At 48.0% G+C, this 21,795-nt stretch overlaps 1 protein-coding gene across 1 annotated transcript in view; it reads left to right on the forward strand.

The window, feature by feature from the left end:
* Positions 1-21,795, forward strand: part of KLHDC4 (kelch domain containing 4) — a 132,721-nt gene that overhangs the window by 37,632 nt on the left and 73,294 nt on the right. Inside the window, exons 3-5 of the mRNA XM_033941294.1 lie at positions 398-615; positions 1,454-1,545; positions 14,126-14,204. Coding sequence (XP_033797185.1) covers positions 398-615; positions 1,454-1,545; positions 14,126-14,204 — 389 coding nt within the window. The remainder of the gene's footprint in view (positions 1-397; positions 616-1,453; positions 1,546-14,125; positions 14,205-21,795) is intronic.

Consider the following 21,795-nt stretch of genomic DNA (forward strand, 5'->3'; position numbering starts at 1 on the left):
GGCCAAGGAGAGAGAGAGACAGACAGACAGTGGCCAAGGAGAGAGAGAGACAGACAGACAGACAGTGGCCAAGGAGAGAGAGAGAGACAGAAAGACAGACACACAGAGAGCGGCCAAGAAGAGAGAGACAGAAAGACAGACAGACAGAAAGCGCCAAGGAGAGAGAGAGAGACAGAAAGCGGCCAAGGAGAGAGAGAGAGAGACAGAAAGACAGACAGATCTATTGTAGCACCCGTTAATGAATCATAATCCAAGAAAAGAAAGTCAATCCAGATAGTCTTGTCAGAAGGGTCCATGTGGCATCCCGGCCCAGAGCAGGAGAGGGAAAGTGCGCGCCTTTTTCTTTGGCAATGAAACCGGCGCGTGGGCATCTCTGCACGTGACCCCGGGCCATCAGCCGTCTCGCGGCAATTCCTCCTCCCGCCAGCAGGGCGCACTGTGAGCCGCCTCGTCTCCTCCGAGCTCGGACCGGAAGCGGCTGGAACGTCGCCGCCCAACGGAAGCAGCGCGCCGCGAGCCCTGGGAAGCATGGGGAAGAAGAAGAAGGGGAAAGGAGCCGAGAAAACCGCGGCTAAACTGGAGAAGAAGGTCTCGAGGCGGGCCCGGAAAGAGGAGGTGAGCGGGGCCAACTGGTGCTGGACTAGAGGAGTCGGTTACAATCAAAGCGGTTTACACGGGGCAAAGAAGTGTGAAATGACTTGGCCAGAGTCCCAAGGAGCTGCAGTGGGAGTCAAACGCACAACCTCAGGGGGCTGAAGCAGCTGCTCTACCCACTAGGCCACGCCCCTTAGTGTGAAGCGTTTCAGTCTCTCGTAACCACAGCTGAGATTGTGAAGTCATAATGGCTCATTCCACCAATAAGAGTCAACCTCATCAATGATGTCACAATATCTTGATTGTAAAGGACTTGACTTTATCACTTTTTCTGCGTGGTTACGTTTTGTACCAGGGGCAATGAAGTGTTAAGTGACTTGCCCAGAGTCACAAGGAGCTGCAGTGGGAGTCAAACGGTGCTGAGGCAGCTGCTCTAACCACTAGGCCACTCCTGCACTACCCACTGCTACCCAAAGAGCTCCACACACGATAACCCCCTTCCATGAAACCCAGTATCCTGTTTCTAACAGTACCCAATCCGAGTAACAAGTACCTAGCAAGATCCCATGGCACACTCTAAACCCACCTCCCCCCCCCCCCCCCCCCAAGAGCAGTGCACCTTCTCTTCCTCTTCCGAAGAACACTGCACTCTCCAACTCCCCCAAGAGCAACAATCACTCCCACCCCCCCAGGAGCACTGCACATTCCAACCCCTGGGATACTGTATTTCTCTTCCACCCCCCCCCCCCCCACAGAGTACTGTTGTACCTTACCTTCCTCTCAAAGTGCAGAACTACATCTCTGGAAACTGTAAAGGTGTTTTCTGTGGCAGAGTTATTTAATTTGGTTTTGTTTTCAGGAAGACCTCGAATCTCTGATAGCAGAATTCCAGTCCCTGGATGCTAAGAAGACCCAAATAATTGAGATACCCTGTCCTCCTCCTCCTCCACGGTAAGAGGCTACTTTCAGGCCTGCTCAGGTTTCCAAAATGAAACTATTGATACCATTTGTTTGGTGTTGAGTTTGTAGTTGTGAGAAAGATGTTCTTTCTCTAGCTTTCCACTGAGGGTCTTGTACTGATTCAAGCAAGACTATTGCATCTGTAATATAAGAATCTGAATTACAGACTCAGGCCTCTTTATTCCCAATTGACAAATTTCACACCTGATTGTAATCTTGGAAAGAGCTGGAAGAAGTGTGAGAAAGTCCCGTATGGAAACCTCACAGAAATAGGTTAGAAATGTATTTAGATGGATAAAGAGAGGTATCACGTGTTCAAAGAAGGAAGCAATATTACCTCTGTGCTGGTCTCTGGTGAGATCTGATGTTGAGTACTGACTATAGAAGTATAATGGAAAGAGGCAAATGAGATGTCGGATATTCAACCAATCAGTTCCTTTATAGTACAAATAATAAAAATAAAGTCTATATCCTAATGTCCATCATGGATATAAAGTCACATAAAGAGATGCAAAACCTGTGACGTGAAAGTAGGCTAAGTCTAGGAATGCCTAGAATGTCCCAACTAGGATCCTAGTTTCTGCATTCGTAGGTGCCTTCATCAGGGGATGAATGGACACTGCTGTAGATGACTGAACACAAACTGGCAGTAAATATGGGTAAACGTACTGATAGCGAAGCAGCATCTTTGGAGGCAAATGCGCTCCAAAAAAAACCTAGGTATTATAAGCCCTTCTGAAACACCAAAGGAACTAAACTTCCTGAACTAAAGGAAAGAAAATGGAGATGTACCAGAGGGTCACAGGGATGAAGCAGGAAACTACAGGCTGGTGAGCCTCACTTAAGTTATTGGAAAAATAATGGAAGTGTTGCTGAAAGAAAGGACAGTGTACTTCCTTGAATCTAATGGGTTACAGGATCCGAGGCAACATGGCTTTACAAAAGGTAAATCGTGCCAATGAACCTGATTGAATTTTTTGATTGGGTGACCAGAGAGCTGGATCGAGGACATATGCTAGATGTAATTTACTTGGATTTCAGCAAAGCCTTTGATACAGTTCCTCATAGGAGGCTGTTGAACAAACTTGAAGGGCTGAAGTTAGGACCCAAAGTGGTGAACTGGGTCAGAAACTGGCTGTCGGACAGACGCCAGAGGGTGGTGGTTAATGGAAGTCGCTCGAAGGAAGGAAAGGTGACTAGTGGAGTCCCTCAGGGTTCGGTGCTGGGGCCGAATCCTGTTCAATATGTTATGTGAGTGACATTGCTGAAGGGTTAGAAGGAAAAGTGTGCCTTTTTTGCAGATGATACCAAGATTTGTAACAGAGTAGACACCGAAGAGGGAGTGGAAAAGATGAAAGAGGATCTGCAAAAGTTAGAGGAATGGTCTAATGCCTGGCAACTAAAATTCAATGCAAAGAAATGCAGAGTAATGTATTTGGGGATTAATAATAGGAAGGAACCGTATATGCTGGGAGGAGAGAAGCTGATATGTACGGACGGGGAGAGGGACCTTGGGGTGATAGTGTCCGAAGATCTAAAGGCGAAAAAACAGTGTGACAAGGCAGTGGCTGCTGCCAGAAGGATGCTGGGCTGTATAAAGAGAGGCGTAGTCAGTAGAAGGAAGAAGGTGTTGATGCCCCTGTACAGGTCATTGGTGAGGCTCCACTTGGAGTATTGTGTTCAGTTTTGGAGACCGTATCTGGCGAAAGACGTAAGAAGACTTGAGGCAGTCCAGAGGAGGGCGACGAAAATGATAGGAGGCTTGCGCCAGAAGACGTATGAGGAGAGACTGGAAGCCCTGAATATGTATACCCTAGAGGAAAGGAGAGACAGGGGAGATATGATTCAGACATTCAAATACTTGAAGGGTATTAACGTAGAACAAAATCTTTTCCAGAGAAAGGAAAATGGTAAAACCAGAGGACATAATTTGAGGTTGAGGGGTGGTAGATTCAGGGGCAATGTTAGGAAATTCTACTTTACGGAGAGAGTAGTGGATGCCTGGAATGCGCTCCCGAGAGAGGTGGTGGAGAGTAAAACTGTGACTGAGTTCAAAGAAGCGTGGGATGAACACAGAAGATTTAGAATCAGAAAATAATATTAAATATTGAACTAGGCCAGTTACTGGGCAGACTTGCACGGTCTGTGTCTGTGTATGGCCGTTTGGTGGAGGATGGGCAGGGGAGGGCTTCAATGGCTGGGAGGGTGTAGATGGGCTGGAGTAAGTCTTAACAGAGATTTTGGCAGTTGGAACCCAAGCACAGTACAGGGTAAAGCTTTGGATTCTTGCCCAGAAATAGCTAAGAAGAAAAATATAAATAAATAAAATAAAATTTAAAAAAATTTGGGTTGAATCAGGTTGGGCAGACTGGATGGACCATTCGGGTCTTTATCTGCTGTCATCTACTATGTTATATTTGAATATTTCAGTAGGATATGGAAGATGGCATTTCCCATAAGCTAGAAAGATGAAAGAGAAAAGTTAAAAGGCTCATTGCACTGGTGCATGGAGGAAGTCCGTTGTATCACTCCACCATTCCATGCCTGGGAATAAAGCAGGAAGCACCATGCTTGGTCCGCACGATTATTTTAGACATCCAGATATTTGAGGAACATCTGTTTGGCTTCGTGCAAGGGGTAATTGCACAGAGGAGGCAAGTCACATGACTTCACTGCTTCCGCTAGGCCTGGGGAAAATAGAGCAGAAAACACTATGCTTTGCTTCTACAGGTTTTTTTAGACATGCAGATGATTTGAGGAACACCTGTTTGGTGCAAGGGTACCAAAAATAAGACACTGTCTTGTATTAATTTAGGGCCCAAAAAATACACTAGGTATTATTTTTGGGGAAACACAGTAGTTATGTGAGCAAAAGAGAAATGGTAGCGTCCCTTCTGAACCGCCAAAATGTGAATTCAGTTCAGCTCAGCCGTAGGGTTATATTTGGACATTTATAGGGATAGGCAGATATCTGAAAGAAAAGCATTCCAGAACTAGGTAAAAACACCACTCAATAAAACCTGACGGCCTCCAATACCATGGAGGGAGCCTGTCAAAAAACGACACCCACTCCCCTTTTTAACTGACGGGAAGGACAATCCCCAAGCCTATCCCCTCATCCCCCTTCTCCAGACCGGACTGATGTCCACAGTGACACCTTCCGCAAGCAGCCAACTGACTGGCGTGCACACGTAAACACCCCCTCCCCCAGCAACCTTGTTTTCCTGGCACACTTTCCCCAACCCCAGCCTCACGCAACCTTATTTTCCTGGAACGCGTGCAGCCTCTGGAGATCCAGAACGCCTGTCCCGTAGCTCGCGCAGCTGCTTCCTTCCCATCTCATCACCTTCTGCACACACGCACTGAAACAAGACTCCTTTTACAGTTGCCTGCTGCGGGTCCAGAGGCACGTGAGTGCATACCTCCCCACCCCCCTGCCAATTGTGCGGACAGACACGCGCACGCCAGAGCAAGACGCTGCTACCGTACTATTAGGGCTTATTTTGGGGGTAGGGCTTATATTAAGGCCTACCTCAAAAATCATACTAGGGCTTATTTTCGGGGTAGATCTTATTTTTGGGGAAACACGATAATCCACAAATGTGCAAGGAAACATAGCTTCTCCATGAGGCAAAGGATTTAACTGATAATATCCTTCGAACCGTCCAGCTAAATTTCATCCCTGCTGCCTGTGCAGGAAATCCATGATAGCTTAGAGAAATATACAAATATTCCAGACAGCTGGAGAAGTAAAAATTGCATGTTTTAAATTCATTGAATGCGTAAATATAAGAGATACCATCAACAACTGCTATCGTACCAGGCAGCCACATGGGGTAAAGACTTAGAAAAACTAATTGCTCACACAAACAACTATGGCGAATTTAGGAAACACCTAAAAACCTACCTGTTCTTGAAATACCTAGGTAACGAACCAGAACATCAGCCCCCCTCATAATACCACCACATACCCGATCCTGTAAATTGTAAACCCCAACCCTAATCACTAACCATGAACACTCCACTCAACTCATGGAATATTTCTAAATTTGTGTTAGCAGCATGGCACTTCCTGGTCTTGCAGCACACAAACTGTTGTTAATATTATTAATGTTGGAATTACCAGATGTACAATGCTATACCCGTTAATTCGCTGTATGTACAGTTTCTCTTTATTGTATTTACAGTTTCTCTTTATTGTAAACCGCCTAGAAGTCGCAAGATTGTTGGCGGTATATAAGAATAAAGTTATTATTATTATTATTATTACAGCTGGGGTATGAAGTCTGGCAGATAAAGAGCAAATGGCCCAGTCTGCCCAACTGCAGCATCCACTCCCTAAGAGATCCCACACTTTCTTGAATTCAGACCCAGTCTTTTCCACGCATCTACTACCCTCTCACCTCGAACTTCATCCTGTGCCCTCTCACTCTGGAGTTTCCTTTCAATTGAAAGAGACTTGCCTCTTGCTCATAGTTGACAAAAACACAGATATTTCTGTTTCCAAAATTTCAATATATATTTTTAATGTAAGTTTATGTTTAGGAAACCTGGTAATCTGACACATGACACTTTGCAGGAATTATTAAATTAGTACGGCAGTATTTTAAGCAATTAAGTCGTTTTTTTGTGATAGCAATTTCTAGATGAAGAGATGATATTTAGAACATAAGCATTGCCGCTGCTGGGTCAGACCAGTGGTCCATCGTGCCTAGCAGTCTGCTCTTGTGGCGGCCCTTAGGTCAAAGACCAGTGCCCTAACTGAGTCTAGCCTTACCTGCGTAGGTTCTGGTTCACCAGGAACTTGTCTAACTTTGTCTTGAATCCCTGGAGGGTGTTTTCCCCTATAACAGCCTCCGGAAGAGCGTTCCAGTTTTCTACCACTCTCTGGGTGAAGAAGAACTTCCTTACATTTGTATGGAATCTGTCCCCTTTTAACTTTAGAGAGTGCCCTCTCGTTCTCTCTACCTTGGAGAGGGTGAACAACCTGTCTTTATCTGCTAAGTCTATTCCCTTCAGTATTTTGAATGTTTCGATCATGTCCCCTCTCAGTCTCCTCTTTTCAGGGAGAAGAGGCCCAGTTTCTCTAACCTCTCACTGTATGGCAACTTCTCCAGCCCTTAACCATTTTAGTCGCTCTTCTCTGGACCCTTTTGAGTAGTACTGTGTCGTCCTTCATGTACAGCGACCAGTGCTGGATGCAGTATTCCAGGTAGGGGCGTACCATGGGCCGGTACAGCGGCATGATAACCTTCTCCGATCTGTTACCTCATGTTCCCTACAGTTCAGACCTGAGTCCACCAGACTTCAACCTTTTTCCAAAGTTGAAACAACCTATTGAGAGGAGGAGAGAGATGGAAAGAAGAAAAAGCATGGACGTTCTGAAGGATCCCTGTAAGTCCTGACATTGAACCAGGTGAAGTGGGATAAGGAAAAACCCAGAAGCTCACTTTTCTCTCTACAGAAAAACTTCCCTCCCCCCCTGCAAATGACATTTACCTTATTTATCTCTGTAGCTGATGCAAACAGTAGATTAACTGTAAAAAGATATTGCACACAATTTACCAGAAGGCTTGCAAGAATGAAGAAATACTCAGTTTTTAAGCAAAAGTTAGCTACTGTATCAGTAAAACTAGAGAAAAAGCAACAGGTTCTGAGGCTGTGGGTTTGCTGTGGTTTTGTACCAAGGCCCACCCAGCCAGATACCATGAAGAGATAAACACAGACCATGGTCCAAAGATAAAAATTCTCAGAAGATAAAGTTCTCAAGAAATAGCACGTGTCAGAGATATTTGCAGTTGGGAGGGGGTCTTGTGCTCGGAAAGGCTTATATGGTATGGAAACAGACATTTCGGGGAAAGGTTAGGTCTCACGGTAAACAGAGTGAACATATAACATGACGCTGGTCAACCAGCCAATAAAGGAATGTAACTAGGCAGTAATGCATAGGAAAGTAGCCAATAAGGATATATCATGTGATGTAGGCTAACGTGGTGTTGGCCACTAAGAAATGTATAAAAACCAGGCCTTTAGAAGGGAGAGGACAGAACAGACATCAGAGGATCTCTAGGCCTGGAGATCACCTTCTGTTGCTACTATCAGATATTCACCGCTACACTCTGTAATTCGATGTCTGTGCAATTTATCCTCATTGTAAACCGCCTAGAAGTCGCAAGATTGTTGGCGGTATATAAGAATAAAGTTATTATTATTATTATTATTCTTCTGTTACGCTATATGCTGAATGATTTATTCCTGTAAGCTGTTACTGATTGACTAAATAAATATATACTTATTGAAACCAGTATATAGCGTGCGAGGTCTCATTACCAAGGTAGGCCTGGACAGCTGCCTACATCACTATGTGTGGAGATCATTTTGCATCTCTGGAAGAGCTTTTTTCTGCCAGTACCTGAGCCATTTGGCAACTGAACAAAAACGGTGTCTTGGATGGAATAATGAAGCTTCCCGGACTTTGGGATTCAGTCATTGCAAAGCAGGGAGACTATACTGAAGGATTGTAAAGAAATACTTGAAAAAAAACAAAACGTGTAAATTAAAAAAAATAGTGTGCATTATTTATGAAATGACCCTCGTTTGTTTGAGGATTCTGAAGTGTTTCTATACATTATCTACACAGTGTTTTGCAGATCTAGTCTGAGAAAGGTACAGTTGAATGAAATGGCTAAGGTGGCAAACTGTGAAGTAATTTCACTGAAATCTCTGAACGGGGTCAGATGGCTGTCTAGGTATTTTGCAGTAAGTGCTTTTAGTCAAGAACTGTGACACATTGATAGAACATTGCAGAAAACAAGTTGATGAAGACAGTGACTTAGGGCTTGTCTTGACAAATTAAATACAGCAGAATATTTTGTAGCATTGGTTATCTTTCATGATGCTCTAAGTGATTTAGCAGTACTTTGTAAAATTCAAAGAAGATCTGTGAAAGCTAGAAGAATGGCCTAAGATTTGGCAGATAAAATTTAATATGAAGAAGTGCAGAGTGATCTAATTTGCAGGAACTGGGAGAAGGGACCTTGGTGTGATAGTGTCCCAGGACCTCAAGGCTGAAAAACAATGTAACCGAGCGGTGGCCGTAGACAGAAGGATGTTGGGCTGCATAGAGAGGAATCGCCAGCAGAAAAATGGAGGTGCTAGTGCCCCTGTGCCAGTCACTGGTGAGGCCCCACTTGGGATACTGTGTTTCGCTCTGGAGATCGTATCTTGCTAAGGATGTGAGAAGACTTGAAGCGGTCCAGAGGAAGGTAGACAAAATGATATTGGGATTGCGCTGAGAGACGCATGAAAAGAGGCTTGAATGCCTGAATATGTATACCGTAGAGCAGGGGTGGCAAAGTCCCTCCTCGAGGGCCGCAATCCAGTCGGGTTTTCAGGATTTCCCCAATGGTTATGCATGAGATATATTTGCATGCACGGCTTTCATTGTATGCTAATAGATCTCATGCATATTCATTGGGGAAATCCTGAAAACCCGACTGGATTGCGGCCCTCAAGGAGGGACTTTGCCACCCCTGCCATAGAGGAAAGAAAGGATAGAGGAGATATGATACAGATGTTTAAATACTTGAAGGATATTAATCTACAAACAAATCTTTTCCAGAGATGGAGAAGCGGTAAGATGTCCTTCCCTCCCCCACCCCACCATAAGCAAGACCTGTACTCGGGATGATATGAATGTGGTCTAAAACCGTGTTCTTCAACCACCGGTCCGTGGACTGGTGCCGGTCCACAGAAATTTTCTGCCAATCCACAGGGCCGGCACGTACATCAGACCCAAAACAGTGTTCGTCAACCGCCGGTCCATGATGCGATCGATGCGGCGTTATCTTCGAGCCAGCTCCCTCTTCCTCACTGATTCAGTGCACAAAGCCACGGGCAGTGGCTCCTACGCGTGTCCTGCGCCTGAACCGGAAGCCTTCTCTCTGACGTTGCAATGTCAGAGGTAAGGCTTCCAGATGAGGCATGGGACGCACAAGGATCCGCTGCCCGCAGCTTTGTGCACTGCATCAGTGAGGAAGAGGGAGTCGGCCTGAAGATAACACTGGGGGCAGCATAAAATGGCCAGGCGGGAGCAGTCCAGAAGGTAAGGCATAGCATAGAGGGAGGGAGACAACAAAGGTAGGGGGGAATGATTTTATTTTTGAATGTAGTGATTGAATTATGTCGGTTTTGAGAATTTACATCTGCTGTCAGTGTGCTTTGTGTAGTTTAATTTTGTGGTTAACCATTATGTGTTGTTAATAAGATTATATTGTGTGTATATATGAAAAATGAATGGAAAAAATAGTGTTACAGTTAGTACTATTATGGGGCGGGGTCTGGGGTGGAGATTGGGTAGAGATAGGTGGGGGTCTGGCCCATGACTTAGCCCAGTGTTCTTCAACTGCCGGTCCACAAACTAATTATTTTATTTCTACCGGTCCATAGGTGTAAAAAGGTTGAAGAACACTGGTCTAAAACATGCATACTTGCTTCTGATCTGTCTTGCCATATACAGGACACAGACCATAGAAGGCCGTCTGGTATTGGCCATATTGCCCCAATGCTGGAGTTGCCGTCAAAGCTAACTCTAGCCCGTCCCAAACTGTCATAAAAGTCCATCCAGCTTCCATCAGGAAGAACGAAAGGGCCCTCTCTAAAGTTGAAAGGGGACAGATTCTGTACGAACGTAAGGAAGTTCTTCTTCATCCAGAGAGCGGTAGAAAACTGGAATGCTCTTCCAGAGTCTGTCATAGGGGAAAACACCCTCCAGGGATTCAAGACAAAGTTAGACAAGTTCCTGCTGAACTGGAACGTACTCAGATAGGGCTAGTCTCAGTTAGGGCCCTGGACTTTGACCAGAGGGTCTCCATGTGAGCGGACTGCTGGGCACGATGGACCACTGGTCTGACCCAGCAGCGGCAATTCTTATGTTCTTATGCCCGCTTCGCTTTTACACTGCTAGGGCTGCGTTTAAGCATCTCTCCTGCACCAAGTTATAGTTCTTGATCTGATGATGTCTTCTGTCAGGATTGTTCTCTTCCTGGATCCTCTGTGTCTATCCCATGCATTCTTGAACTCGGTCACTGTTTTTGCCTGTACCATCTCCGCAGGGAGGGCACTCCAGGCACCCACCACCCTCTCCGTGGTGAAGTATTTCCTGGCATTACTCCTAAGTCTACCACCTCGCAACCTCATATTATGTCCTCTGGCAACTAGATTCACTATATTACTATGTAGGTTCCTTGAAAACAGAGGAAGCTTTTCAGTTTGCCAAAGCTAAAGTCACAACATCTGGGAGAAAAGGGTTATTTCAGTGAGGCTGTTTTAACTTTCAACACTTCTGTAGCCGGTGCTTCCATTCTTCAGTTTATTAAGCAGATGTGTGATCATATGGATAGGAAGTTTCCAGACCACAAATTGCAAGAATACGCTGTGTTTGTGACTCCATCCAATATGGATGATTGCCTTTGAACGTCAACAGCTCACCAGATTGGTCAACGGATACTACAGTTTGTTTAAGAAAGATGAAACTTCTTTTGGAAAGGAACTTTGTGAACAGTTGAGAATTTTATACTTTAAAGTGAGCAATAATTGTATAGAAACACGATGGCAGATAAAGGCCAAATGGCCCATCCAGTCTGCCCAACCACTTTCTAAGAGAACCCACGTGCCTACCCCAGGCCCTCTTGAACTCAGACACAGTCTCTGTCTCCACCACCTTTTCCAGGAGACTGTTCCATGCATCTACCACCATTTCTGTAAAAAAGTATCTCCTTAGATTACTCCTGAGCCTTAACTTCATTTCAGAGCTTCCTTTCAAATAAAAGACTTGACTCGCGCATTTACGTCATGTAGGTATTTAAACGTCTCTTTCACATCTCCCCTCCAAAGTATAGAGATTGAAATCTATAAGTCTGTCATTATGACGAAGACCATGCACCATTTTAGTAGCCTTCCTCTGGACTGACTCCATCCTTTTTATATCTGCATGTGTATATGGGTGTAGATAAATTTTATCTTGAAAACGGCCCTAAGGATTTTTATGAAATGGGGTGAGTCTAGGGTTTTTGGGTGCGAGAAAGCAATTTAGCTAAGTCTGGAGATCGGCAAAATTCATTTGGAAGATTTTTCCACTGTTCCCATTGATCAGACATTCCTAACAAAGCTTAGAAGCTTAGTCAGCCAATAGGATGCAGGGAAAAGCAGGACTGAAGGTTGCTAAGGCCTCCCCCTGCAGCCCATTGGTCTGACATTTGTAAGGAAGCTTAGCCGCTGGGATTGAAGGATGATGTCTGATCACCTATTGGTCTTGTCTCCTCTGCAGCTGATTGGCTGGCTAAGGAAGAAGGGCTGCAGTGTAGGTAAGGGGTTGTGAGAGGAAGAGAGGCTGAGGGAAGAGATACGACACAGCTAAAGTTAATGCAAGCTGGTGGAGGCATGGAAAGTGATACCAAGGGAACTGCAGCCCATTGGTCAGACATTTGTAAGGATCTTTAGCCAGCCAGTAGACTGCTGGGAAAAGCAGGACTGAAGGTTGCTAAGGCACGGTCTCTGTAGCCTTTGCTCCCGCCTCCCTCCAGCTCACCTACTTCTTTGAGCGATGCTCGGTCTTCCAGGTGAGAAAATGAAAAGTGGACTACTAAAAACTCCTCATATGTTTCACATAGCAACAGGAATAGCTAGAAGCTGGACACTTAAGCAATTTAGGCCCCCTTTTATCAAGCTGTGTTAGTTTTTTTTATTGCTGGCCGCTGCGGTAAAAGCTCTGAAACTCATAGGAATTCCTCTGAGCGTTGGAGCTTTTATCCCAGTGGCTGATGATAAAAAACACTCTAACGCGGCTTGATAAAAGGGGCCTTAGTGAAGATTAAAATACATCTGCAGTCAAGAAAGAGTGTCCGTCTGGACAGTGTTAATAATTTGTGGAAAGGAGAGAGGAAGGAGGGAAACACTTTTTGCTCTGTATCTACCCAGTTTTCTCTGCATATTTCGGCTTTGCCAAGTAACAAGTACATGCTTTATTGATTTTATTTTTTTTTTTCTCAGCAACTGTCAGTCTATCTAAACAGTAATCCAGACCCTTACTGCATTAGTGGATTACCACCATGCCCCCCCCCCCCAAACACCCACCACCCCGCTGAGAGCCAAACCTAAGACACAGAAGCGATGATCTAAAATTGTGCACTGCACGGATTCCTCATCGACTTAGATTTCAGAAATATTTCTACTTTCATAACATAACATAAGAACACCTTCACCGGATCAGACCCTAGGTCCATCTAGTCTGGCGACCCGCACACGCGGAGGCCAAGTCAGGTGCTCCCAGATGGAGAACTTGATTACCCGTATCCCTCAATGTGTTTTGCAAGGAGGTGTGCATCCAACTTGCGCTTGAAACCCAGAATGGTAGTCTCCGTCATAGCCTCCTCCGGGAGAGCATTCCAAGCGTCCACCACTCGCTGTGCGAAACAGAACTTCCTGACATTTGTCCTGAGCCTGCTGCCCCTCAGTTTCAGTCCATGACCTCTTGTCCATGTCACATTTGACAAAGTGAATAATGATGTTTCTTGCTCTATTATGTCAAATCCTTTTAGTATTTTAAAAGTCTCTATCATATCCCCTCGCAGTCTCCTCTTTTCGAGGGTGAACAATCCCAGTTTTCCAAGACGTTCTTTGTAGCTCAAATTTTCCATACCCTTTACTAGCTTCGTGGCTCGCCTCTGCACCCTTTCCAGCAGGGTTATATCCTTTTTTAGGTATGGAGTTCAGTTCCCCAACCTTTTGTTTTTCCCCTTAAGTGTTTTCTGTTCTTTTTCTTTCTATTAATTGTAGTTCCAATCTCCTCTTCCCTTTTGTTCCCGTTCGTCTTTGTCCTTAAATTGTCTTTTCCCTTGGCTTGTTTTTGATTAAATTACATTTTAATTGGTATATTGTTATACATTCTTGTACACCGCCTAGAAGGCTCGAATGGGCGGTATAATACATTTTAAATGAACTTGAAACGTGATACATGATATCTGTAAATGGAAATATTTTTATTTATACAGTCTTGCGGAGCCTAATATTTTAAATATGTTATTTCAGTAAATACTTTTATGAGTGTGTTCTGTAATGAATTACCATAGGATAACGTAAGGAATGTTTTGAAGAACCAACCTGGTCCTTAGAGGGAACTGAGTATAAGACATTGCTGCTTTTTTTCAGTAAGGGTGGTGGCCATCTGAACCAAAACTAGAACAGTGACAGACTTCTAGCTTGGGACAAGGAGAAGGGAGGAAAAAGAGCACAGATTGAGTACGATCAGGGCAGGCTTGGCGGTCCACTGAACTTTCCGTGTGTTTTGTACGACTGTAACGTTGAGGGGTTCTCCAGTGAGTGTTGAACATGGAGTCTTAAGTATATTTACTGTAATGGGGTATTTCTATCTCTGAGCTCTCTGTGAGATGAACCGCTGCAGCAATGCCTGCTATAAGAGAACAAAATAGTATCTAAGAGCTCTGTAAGAGGGTTCGCTGTGGGAGCGGGTAACATCTCTATATACTGATTGTTTTTCCTTTGCCTCCTGCAGGTTAAACGCCTCCTTGTCTGCACATCCTGAGAAAGATGAGTTGATTCTCTTTGGAGGTGAATATTTCAATGGGCAAAAAGTAAAGTATTCTATTTTTTTACCTTTTTTAATTGTATCTAAATTACTTCAACGTGGAAGGGATGCAATGGGTGAATATTCTTTTTAAAGGCTCCCTACGTGGTGACTACAGAAAACTCTATCCCTGAGTGGCACTTTTGGGTATATGATAGATCTCTCGCGCTAATACTTAATGAGGCTAGAAGGACTTGGAACCATTATCAGGTGATGGGTGTGTTTGAATTTGTGCCCCTTCCTCAACCAGACCCTTTGGCATTTTATTCTGATAGCTTTCTGACATCTACTCAGCAAGAGAGGTCAAGTGCAGGCCTGCAGCCCTTTGTAGCTTGGGATGCCACACAGGAAGGTGGGGGGTAAGAATTGTCAAGAGTGTTATGGTATGCATAGCCTATAACCAAAAGGGTATGACTAAGGGAGTGCTCCAAATCAGGGGAGGAAATGATATATAGCTATTTGTGATCTCACTGCTAAGAGAGAAGGGGGGCTGTTTCTGAAGAAATTATGGGCCTGCATTTCTAAACAACGGAACGGTTTTGTTTTTATCAACCCAATAAAAATGTAAATGAGAAAGAGAGCTCAAGGTCAGTTGCTCTTTTAGCTCCCTTGTCCTTACTCAAAGAACACTGTGTATTAAGAACATAAGAATTGCCGCAGTCCGCTCACGCGGCAGCCCTCTGGTCAAAGACCAGCACCCTTACTGAAACTAGCCCTATCAGCGTACGTCCTTGTTCAGCAGGAACTTGTCTAATCCTGGAGGATTTGTCTTGAATCCTGGAGGGTGTTTTCCCCTATAACAGCCTCCAGAAGAGCGTTCCAGTTTTCTGACACTCTGGGTGAAGAAGAACTTCCTTACGTTCGTACGGAATCTGTCCCCTTTTAACTTTAAAGAGTGCCCTCTCGTTCTCTCTACCTTGGAGAGGGTGAACAACCTGGTTTTCTTTAGCACTCTCCAGACCAGTAGAGGTTAACTTTACGAATGGGGTATATATCTAATCATGACCAGCAGGTGGAGACTGAAAACAAAACTTTGGGACAGTATATACTATCCTCCCTTCTCTATTTCCCTCAGTCTTCTTTCAGTCTCCAGCAGGTGTTGAGTGATCTGTACCCATCTCTCTTGGTAGGGCTGTTGGAATTTGTTTAGGGGTTTATTGTCCCTGTTTTTGGCCGGACGGAGCTTGGTCGGGCCCTGTTTGGGGGTCCGTCCGACCTCGGGGGTGTCAAACCCGGCGGGTCACGAGCGGGGTCCCTCCCCCCACTTCCTCCACCTCCCCACATTTTTTTAGAGGAGCCTCAGCAGTAAGCCTTGCCCCCTAAGTCAAGCAAGGCATATTGCTTCGAGAGCCTGTGGAGTCTGTTCTGTAAAAAAAAAAAAAAAAAAAAAATCCTGAGGTAGTGCTGGTCTGAAGGGTTGTTTCCCTTTAAGAAAACTGTATTTTACTGTATTTTTTCATGTAACCAGCACTTTTTTATAGCTAGGTCGCGTCTGGAGCAATTGTGCCCTTCTCCGGGGGAGTAGGCCACAATTTTAGTCCAGCCGCGAGGCACTCGCGGCCGGCCTGAACTCGGCGGTTTGGGTCGGTGAGGTGGTGGAGCTCCGTCGGCAGCGGCTGCAGGCGCCCAGAGCTCCCCGCCGATGGTGCCTCGCGAGTCGGCTTGGAGCAGTGGGGAAGCCCGGTCTTCCACAACCGCCCACGGAGGGATTCCCCGAAGGATTCCCTCTCAGCTGATTTTTTGACAGCTGATGCCGACTTGCCTGTCTTAGCGGCTGGGACTGTTCAGTCTTCTCAGCCGCTACAGGCCATGGAGGGAGCATTTTTGGCGGGAACTTCGCCATTTTCTTTGTCTGGCCCCTCCATTTTGTCTGCAACCTCAGGTGACCTTCCCCCTGTATGGCGAACACAGGGGCAGGTTTCAGCTTGGACCCCTGCTGGGGCAGGGAGTCCCTGGGGACCCCCAGGGGTTTTTTGCCCCCAATTTATTTTCTTTCTTTGTGCGGACTTTTGGGGGTCCCACGTGCGCCTGGGGGGTTTCGGGGGGGGGTTTCCCTCCGCGCCCCCTATGGCTTTGCCTCCCTCTTTTCGTTTGGCGTCCCCTCTTCCTCCTCCCTCATCCAAGCGCCCGCGGGGGGGCTTGGATTGCGAATTGGTGGGCGGAGGAGCGTGTTGGCCTGGTTGAGGACCTGGCTGCTTTGGCGGGATTCCAGGATCCTCTAGAGGGGACGCCTGTTGGCAGCGGGGCGGCGGGTTTCCCGTCTTCCAGAGCAGATGCGTCCGTGGTGCGCTTTTTTATTCAGAGGGATGAGCTTTTAGACCTGTGTAGCAGGTCTCCTTGGTGCTGCATTTTTGCAGTGGCGCCGCCGGAGACCCCGCGTATGGGGGCCCCTCTGCTTCAGGGGGTCTGTCCTGGTTCCCGCTCTTTTCCTGTGCGTCAGGATTTGCGGGATTTTGTGTTGGCGCAGTGGCCTATGGGCGCAGTTTCGTTTGGTGTGCGCCTTGGCTCTTGGGTATCCCGTCCCGGAGGGAGGTAGGGCTACCTTAATTTCGCCAATGGGGAACGCGGTGGTCTCGGCACTTCCTAAGCGGCATACCGTGCCTGTTATGGACGGTTCTGCTCTTAGGGTCTCGGAGGCGCGTGCGTTAGAGACTCTTCTTAAGTATGATTTTGATGTCTCTGCCTTTGGGGTCCAGGCGGCTGTTTGTGGGGAGCTAGTCGCTCGCGCCGTGTTTCGGTGGGCTGAGCGTGTCCTGGATCGGGAGTCTGATGACTGGTCTCTAGTGGATCAGGAGGTAGCGAAGATTGCGATGGCTGCCTCGTTCCTCTCAGATGCTCTTTATGACTTGGTGCGGATTTCGGCTAAGTCTATGGCATGGCCGCGCGGCGTATTTTGTGGCTGCGCGCTTGGGCGGCGGATTCTGCGTCCAAAGCTAAGTTTACTAAAGTTCCCTTTAGGGGGTCTTTTTGTTTGGAGAGGAATTAGATGAGTTGATTCAGACTCTGACGGACTCGAAGGTGCCCCGTCTGCCTGAGGACCGTGCCCGCCCTGCGTCTAGGTGTGGGGCTGCCCGGGGGCGTTTGCGGGAATTTCGCAAGTATCGCCCGGGGCGTGGGGCTGCTTCTTTCCCGGCTCAGGGTTTTTCCCGGGGTCGGTTCTTCCAGCGCATGCAGCCCTTTCGGGGGGCCCGTCGGGGGGCAGGGAATCCCTCCGCCGGTTCCCCCGCTTCCCGTCCTGCGCAATGACTCCTTGCCGGCGCCCCCTTTGGTTCCGGTGGGGGCCCGGCTGCGCAAATTTTTCCCCAAATGGGCCGAGATCGCGTCCGATCAGTGGGTCCTTGAGGTGGTGCGGGACGGTTACGCTCTGGAGTTTACCCGCTCTCTGCCGGACCTTTTCCTCGCTTCTCCATGTCAGACTCCATGGAAGACGCAGGCTTTTCGTCAGACCCTTCAGCGTTTGCTAGATCTCGAGGCAGTGGTGCCGGTGTCCCCTACGGAGTGGGGCACCGGCAGGTACTCCATTTACTTTGTGGTGGCCATAAAGGAGGGGACCTTACGGCCCATCCTGGATGTCTCTCGATCTGACGGAGGCCTACTTGCAGGTTCCAATTCGGGCCTCTCATCAGCACTTCCTTCGCTTTGCGATCTTGGGGCGGCACTTTCAGTTCTGTGCGCTTCCCTTTGGTCTGGCCACGGCTCCTCGGACGTTCACCACGGTAATGGTGGTCGTCGCGGCAGCCTTGCGGTCGGTGGGCATCCTGGTTCTCCCCTACCTGGACGACTGGTTGATTCGGGCAAAGTCGTTGCAGGAGAGCTCCCGGGTTACGGCTCGGGTGGTGGAGTTTCTCCGGTCGCTGGGCTGGGTGGTCAACCTTTCCAAGAGTCGGTTGGTCCCGGCTCAGCGTCTGGAGTGCCTTGGGGTTATGTTCGACATCTCCTTGGGGAAGGTCTTCCTTCCAGAGGCCCGGGTGAGCAAATTGCAATCTCAGATTCGCCTGCTTTTGGCGTCCCGGGGTCCTCGGGCGCGAGATTTCCTCCAAGTCCTGGGGTCAATGGCGGCGTCCCTGGACGTGGTGAGGTGGGCGCGGGCCCACATGCGTCCTCTTCAGTATGCTCTGCTCCGGAGGTGGTCTCCCCGGAGGCAAGATTTGGATGTTCCGGTTCCCCTGCGAGGTTTGGCGCGCTGCAGTCTGCGCTGGTGGCTCCGGACCCCTCACCTGGTTCAGGGGGTGGGTCTGGATCTCCCGCAGTGGACGGTGCTCCTTACGGATGCGAGTCTCCTCGGTTGGGGGGCTCAGTTTATGGGCCACTCAGCTCGGGGCACCTGGTCCGCGGAGGAGGCCTCCTGGTCGATCAACGAGTTGGAGACCAGAGCGGTCAGGCTGGCGCTGTTAGCTTTCCACTCCCTTTTGCTGGGCAAGTCGGTCAGAGTCCTGTCGGACAATGCCACGGCGGTGGCTTATGTCAATCGTCAGGGGGGCACCAAGAGCACTCCTGTGGCGCAGGAGGCGGCTCGGCTCATGGTTTGGGCGGAGTCCCATCTTCTGGACCTCTCGGCTTCTCATATAGCCGGGGTAGAAAATGTTCAGGCAGACTTCCTCAGTCGTCACTTCCTGGATCCAGGAGAGTGGTTTCTCGGCGCCGGAGCGTTTCGGTTGATAGTGCAAGATTGGGGGCAGCCCCTGATGGACCTGATGGCCACGAGTGGCAACGCCAAAGTGCCCCGCTTCTTCAGTCGTCGCAGGGAAGGGCTGGCCGAGGGTCTGGATGCTCTGGTCCAGCCGTGGCCAACGGAGGGGCTGTTGTATGTGTTCCCTCCTTAGCCGCTGGTGGGCAGAGTGCTTCTTCGCATTGTTCACCATCCTGGTTTGGTGGTGCTGGTGGCTCCGGATTGGCCTCGACGTCCGTGGTATGCGGATCTGGTGAGACACCTGGTGGCGGTTCCTCTTCCTCTGCCTCTCTCGGACGACCTTCTGATGCAGGGTCCCATTCCCTTGTTCGACCCGTCTCTCTTCTGTCTTACGGCGTGGCTCTTGAAAGGGGTCGCCTTAGCAAGAAGGGATATTCAGACAAGGTGATCGCTACACTGTTGGGGTCCCGGAGGCTTTCTACCTCTTGGGCTTATGTGCGGGTTTGGCGTCTCTTTGAGGAATGGTGTCGGGCGCGGGGAGTGACCTCTTTTCGCGCTTCTCTGCCTAACATTCTAGAGTTCTTGCAGGATGGCCTGGATAGAGGCCTGGCTTGGTCTTCTCTCCGGGTTCATCTTGCGGCCCTGTCGACCTTTCGAGGGTTGGTGTCAGGTCAGCGTTTATCGGCTCTTCCTGATGTGATTCGGTTTCTGCGGGCGGCCAAGTTGCTTAGGCCTCCCCTACGGCCCTCGGTTCCCTCTTGGGATCTTACTCTGGTTCTCTCTGTTTTGGTGCGCCCGCCTTTCGAGCCCTTGGACGACTGTTCTTTGAAGGACCTTTCTTTGAAGGCGGTCTTTTTGGTGGCCATTACTTCTGCTAGGAGTATTTCTGAGCTGCAGGCTTTCTCTTGTAGGGCTCCCTTCTTGGAGTTGTCTAGGGAGCGGGTCGTCTTGCGGCCTGTTCCTTCCTTTCTGCCGAAGGTTGTTTCTCTTTTCATGTCAATCAATCGGTGGTTCTCCCGGTCTTGGGTGGTCGGGAGGGCTCTTCTGAGCAACGGCAGCTGCGCAAGTTGGATGTCGGTCGGGTCCTTCGCTCTGATGTGCAGCGGACCCAGGAATTCCGGAAGTCCGATCATCTCTTTGTCCTCCTGGCTGGTCCTCGTCGGGGAGCTGGCGCTTCTAAGGCTACTATTGCGCGCTGGATCAAGGAGACGATTGCTTCCGCTTATCTTCTGAAACAGCAGCCTGTTCCGGAGTTTCTCAAGGCTCATTCCACTCGGGGTCAGGCGGCTTCTTGGGCTGAGTCGTCGCTCGTGCCTCCGGTGGATATTTGTAAGGCTGCGGTTTGGTCCTCCTTGTATTCTTTTGTTAGACATTATCGGGTAGATGTTCAGGCGCGTCGGGACGCGGTGTTCGGTGAGCGTGTTCTGGTATCGGCCCTTCGGGGGTCCCGCCCGTGAGAGGGACTGCTTTGGTACGTCCCATTCGTAAAGTTAACCTCTACTGGTCTGGAGAGTGCTAAAGAAGGAGAAATTAGGTTCTTACCTGCTAATTTACTTTCTTTTAGCTTCTCCAGACCAGTAGAGGTCCCCACCCTGTCTGTTGTTGTTGTTGTTGTTGTTGGGGCTGTTTTCGCGGGCAGTTTTTGTTTTTTGCTGCGGGTTCTAGTATTTTTCTAGGGCCGGGGAGAATTAAAGAACAGCGGCTGTGGCTCGGCTGGCTTAGCTGGCGAGCTGTGGGGACATTTTCCTTCGGGTATTTCTCCTCTGCATTTTCCAACAGCATTTGGGTATGTTATTTGTTACTCCTGTTCGGAGTATTGTTTTCTTCCTGTTTTCCAGTTCTTGGTTCTGCTTGGCTATTCGGCAGACTGAGGGAAATAGAGAAGGGAGGATAGTATATACTGTCCCAAAGTTTTGTTTTCAGTCTCCACCTGCTGGTCATGATTAGATATATACCCCATTCGTAAAGTTAACCTCTACTGGTCTGGAGAAGCTAAAAGAAAGTAAATTAGCAGGTAAGAACCTAATTTCTCCTTATCTACTAAGTATGTCCCCTTCAGTACCTTGAATGTTTCGATCATGTCCCCTCTCAATCTCTCCTCTTTTGCTTCTGCCTTTCATCGCCTGGTACATGACCCAAGTCTCTTGGTGATCCTCATTAATAGCAAGAGGTGATGGCGTGAGCAAATTCACACCTAAGAGTTTCTACTTACTACTGTGTTCTCTCAGCAGGTTGCTCCTCGGACTCCATCTGTGTTATGTTCTAATATTGTTGCAAACTTTCTCTTTCTTTAGCACTCTCTAGACCAGTAGAGGTTAATCTTTACGAATGGGTATATATCCAATCATGACCAGCAGGTGGAGACTGAAAACAAAACTGTGGGACAGTATATAATATACTCCCTTCTCTATTTACATCAGTCTTCTTTCAGTCTCCAGCAGGTGTTGAGTGATCTGTACCCATCTCTCTTGGTAGGGCTGTTGGAATTTGTTTAGGGGGTTTCTAGTCCCTGTTTTTGGCCGGACAGAGCTTGGGCGGGCCCTGTTTGGGGGTCCGTCCGACCTCGGGGGTGTCAAATCTGGCGGGTCTCGAGCGGGGTCCCTCCCCCCACTTCCTCCATCTCCCCACATTTTTTTAGAGGAGCCTCAGCAGTAAGCCTTGCCCCCTAAATCAAGCAAGGCATATTGCATCGAGAGCCTGTGGAGTCTGTTCTGTAAAAAAAAAAAATCCTGAGGTAGTGCTGGTCTGGAGGGTTGTTTCCCTTTAAGAAAACTGTATTTTACTGTATTTTTTCATCTAACCGGCACTTTTTTATAGCTAGGTCGCGTATGGAGCAATTGTGCCCTTCTCCAGGGGAGTGGAACACAATTAGGTCCAGCCGCGAGGCACTCGCAGCCGGACTGAAATCGGTAGTTTGGCCCGGTGAGGTGGTGGAGTTCCGTCGGCAGCAGCTGCAGGCGCCCAGAGA

Source organism: Geotrypetes seraphini, chromosome 4 (assembly GCF_902459505.1).
Source record: "Geotrypetes seraphini chromosome 4, aGeoSer1.1, whole genome shotgun sequence".
In the NCBI taxonomy this organism is placed as follows: Eukaryota; Metazoa; Chordata; class Amphibia; order Gymnophiona; family Dermophiidae; genus Geotrypetes; species Geotrypetes seraphini.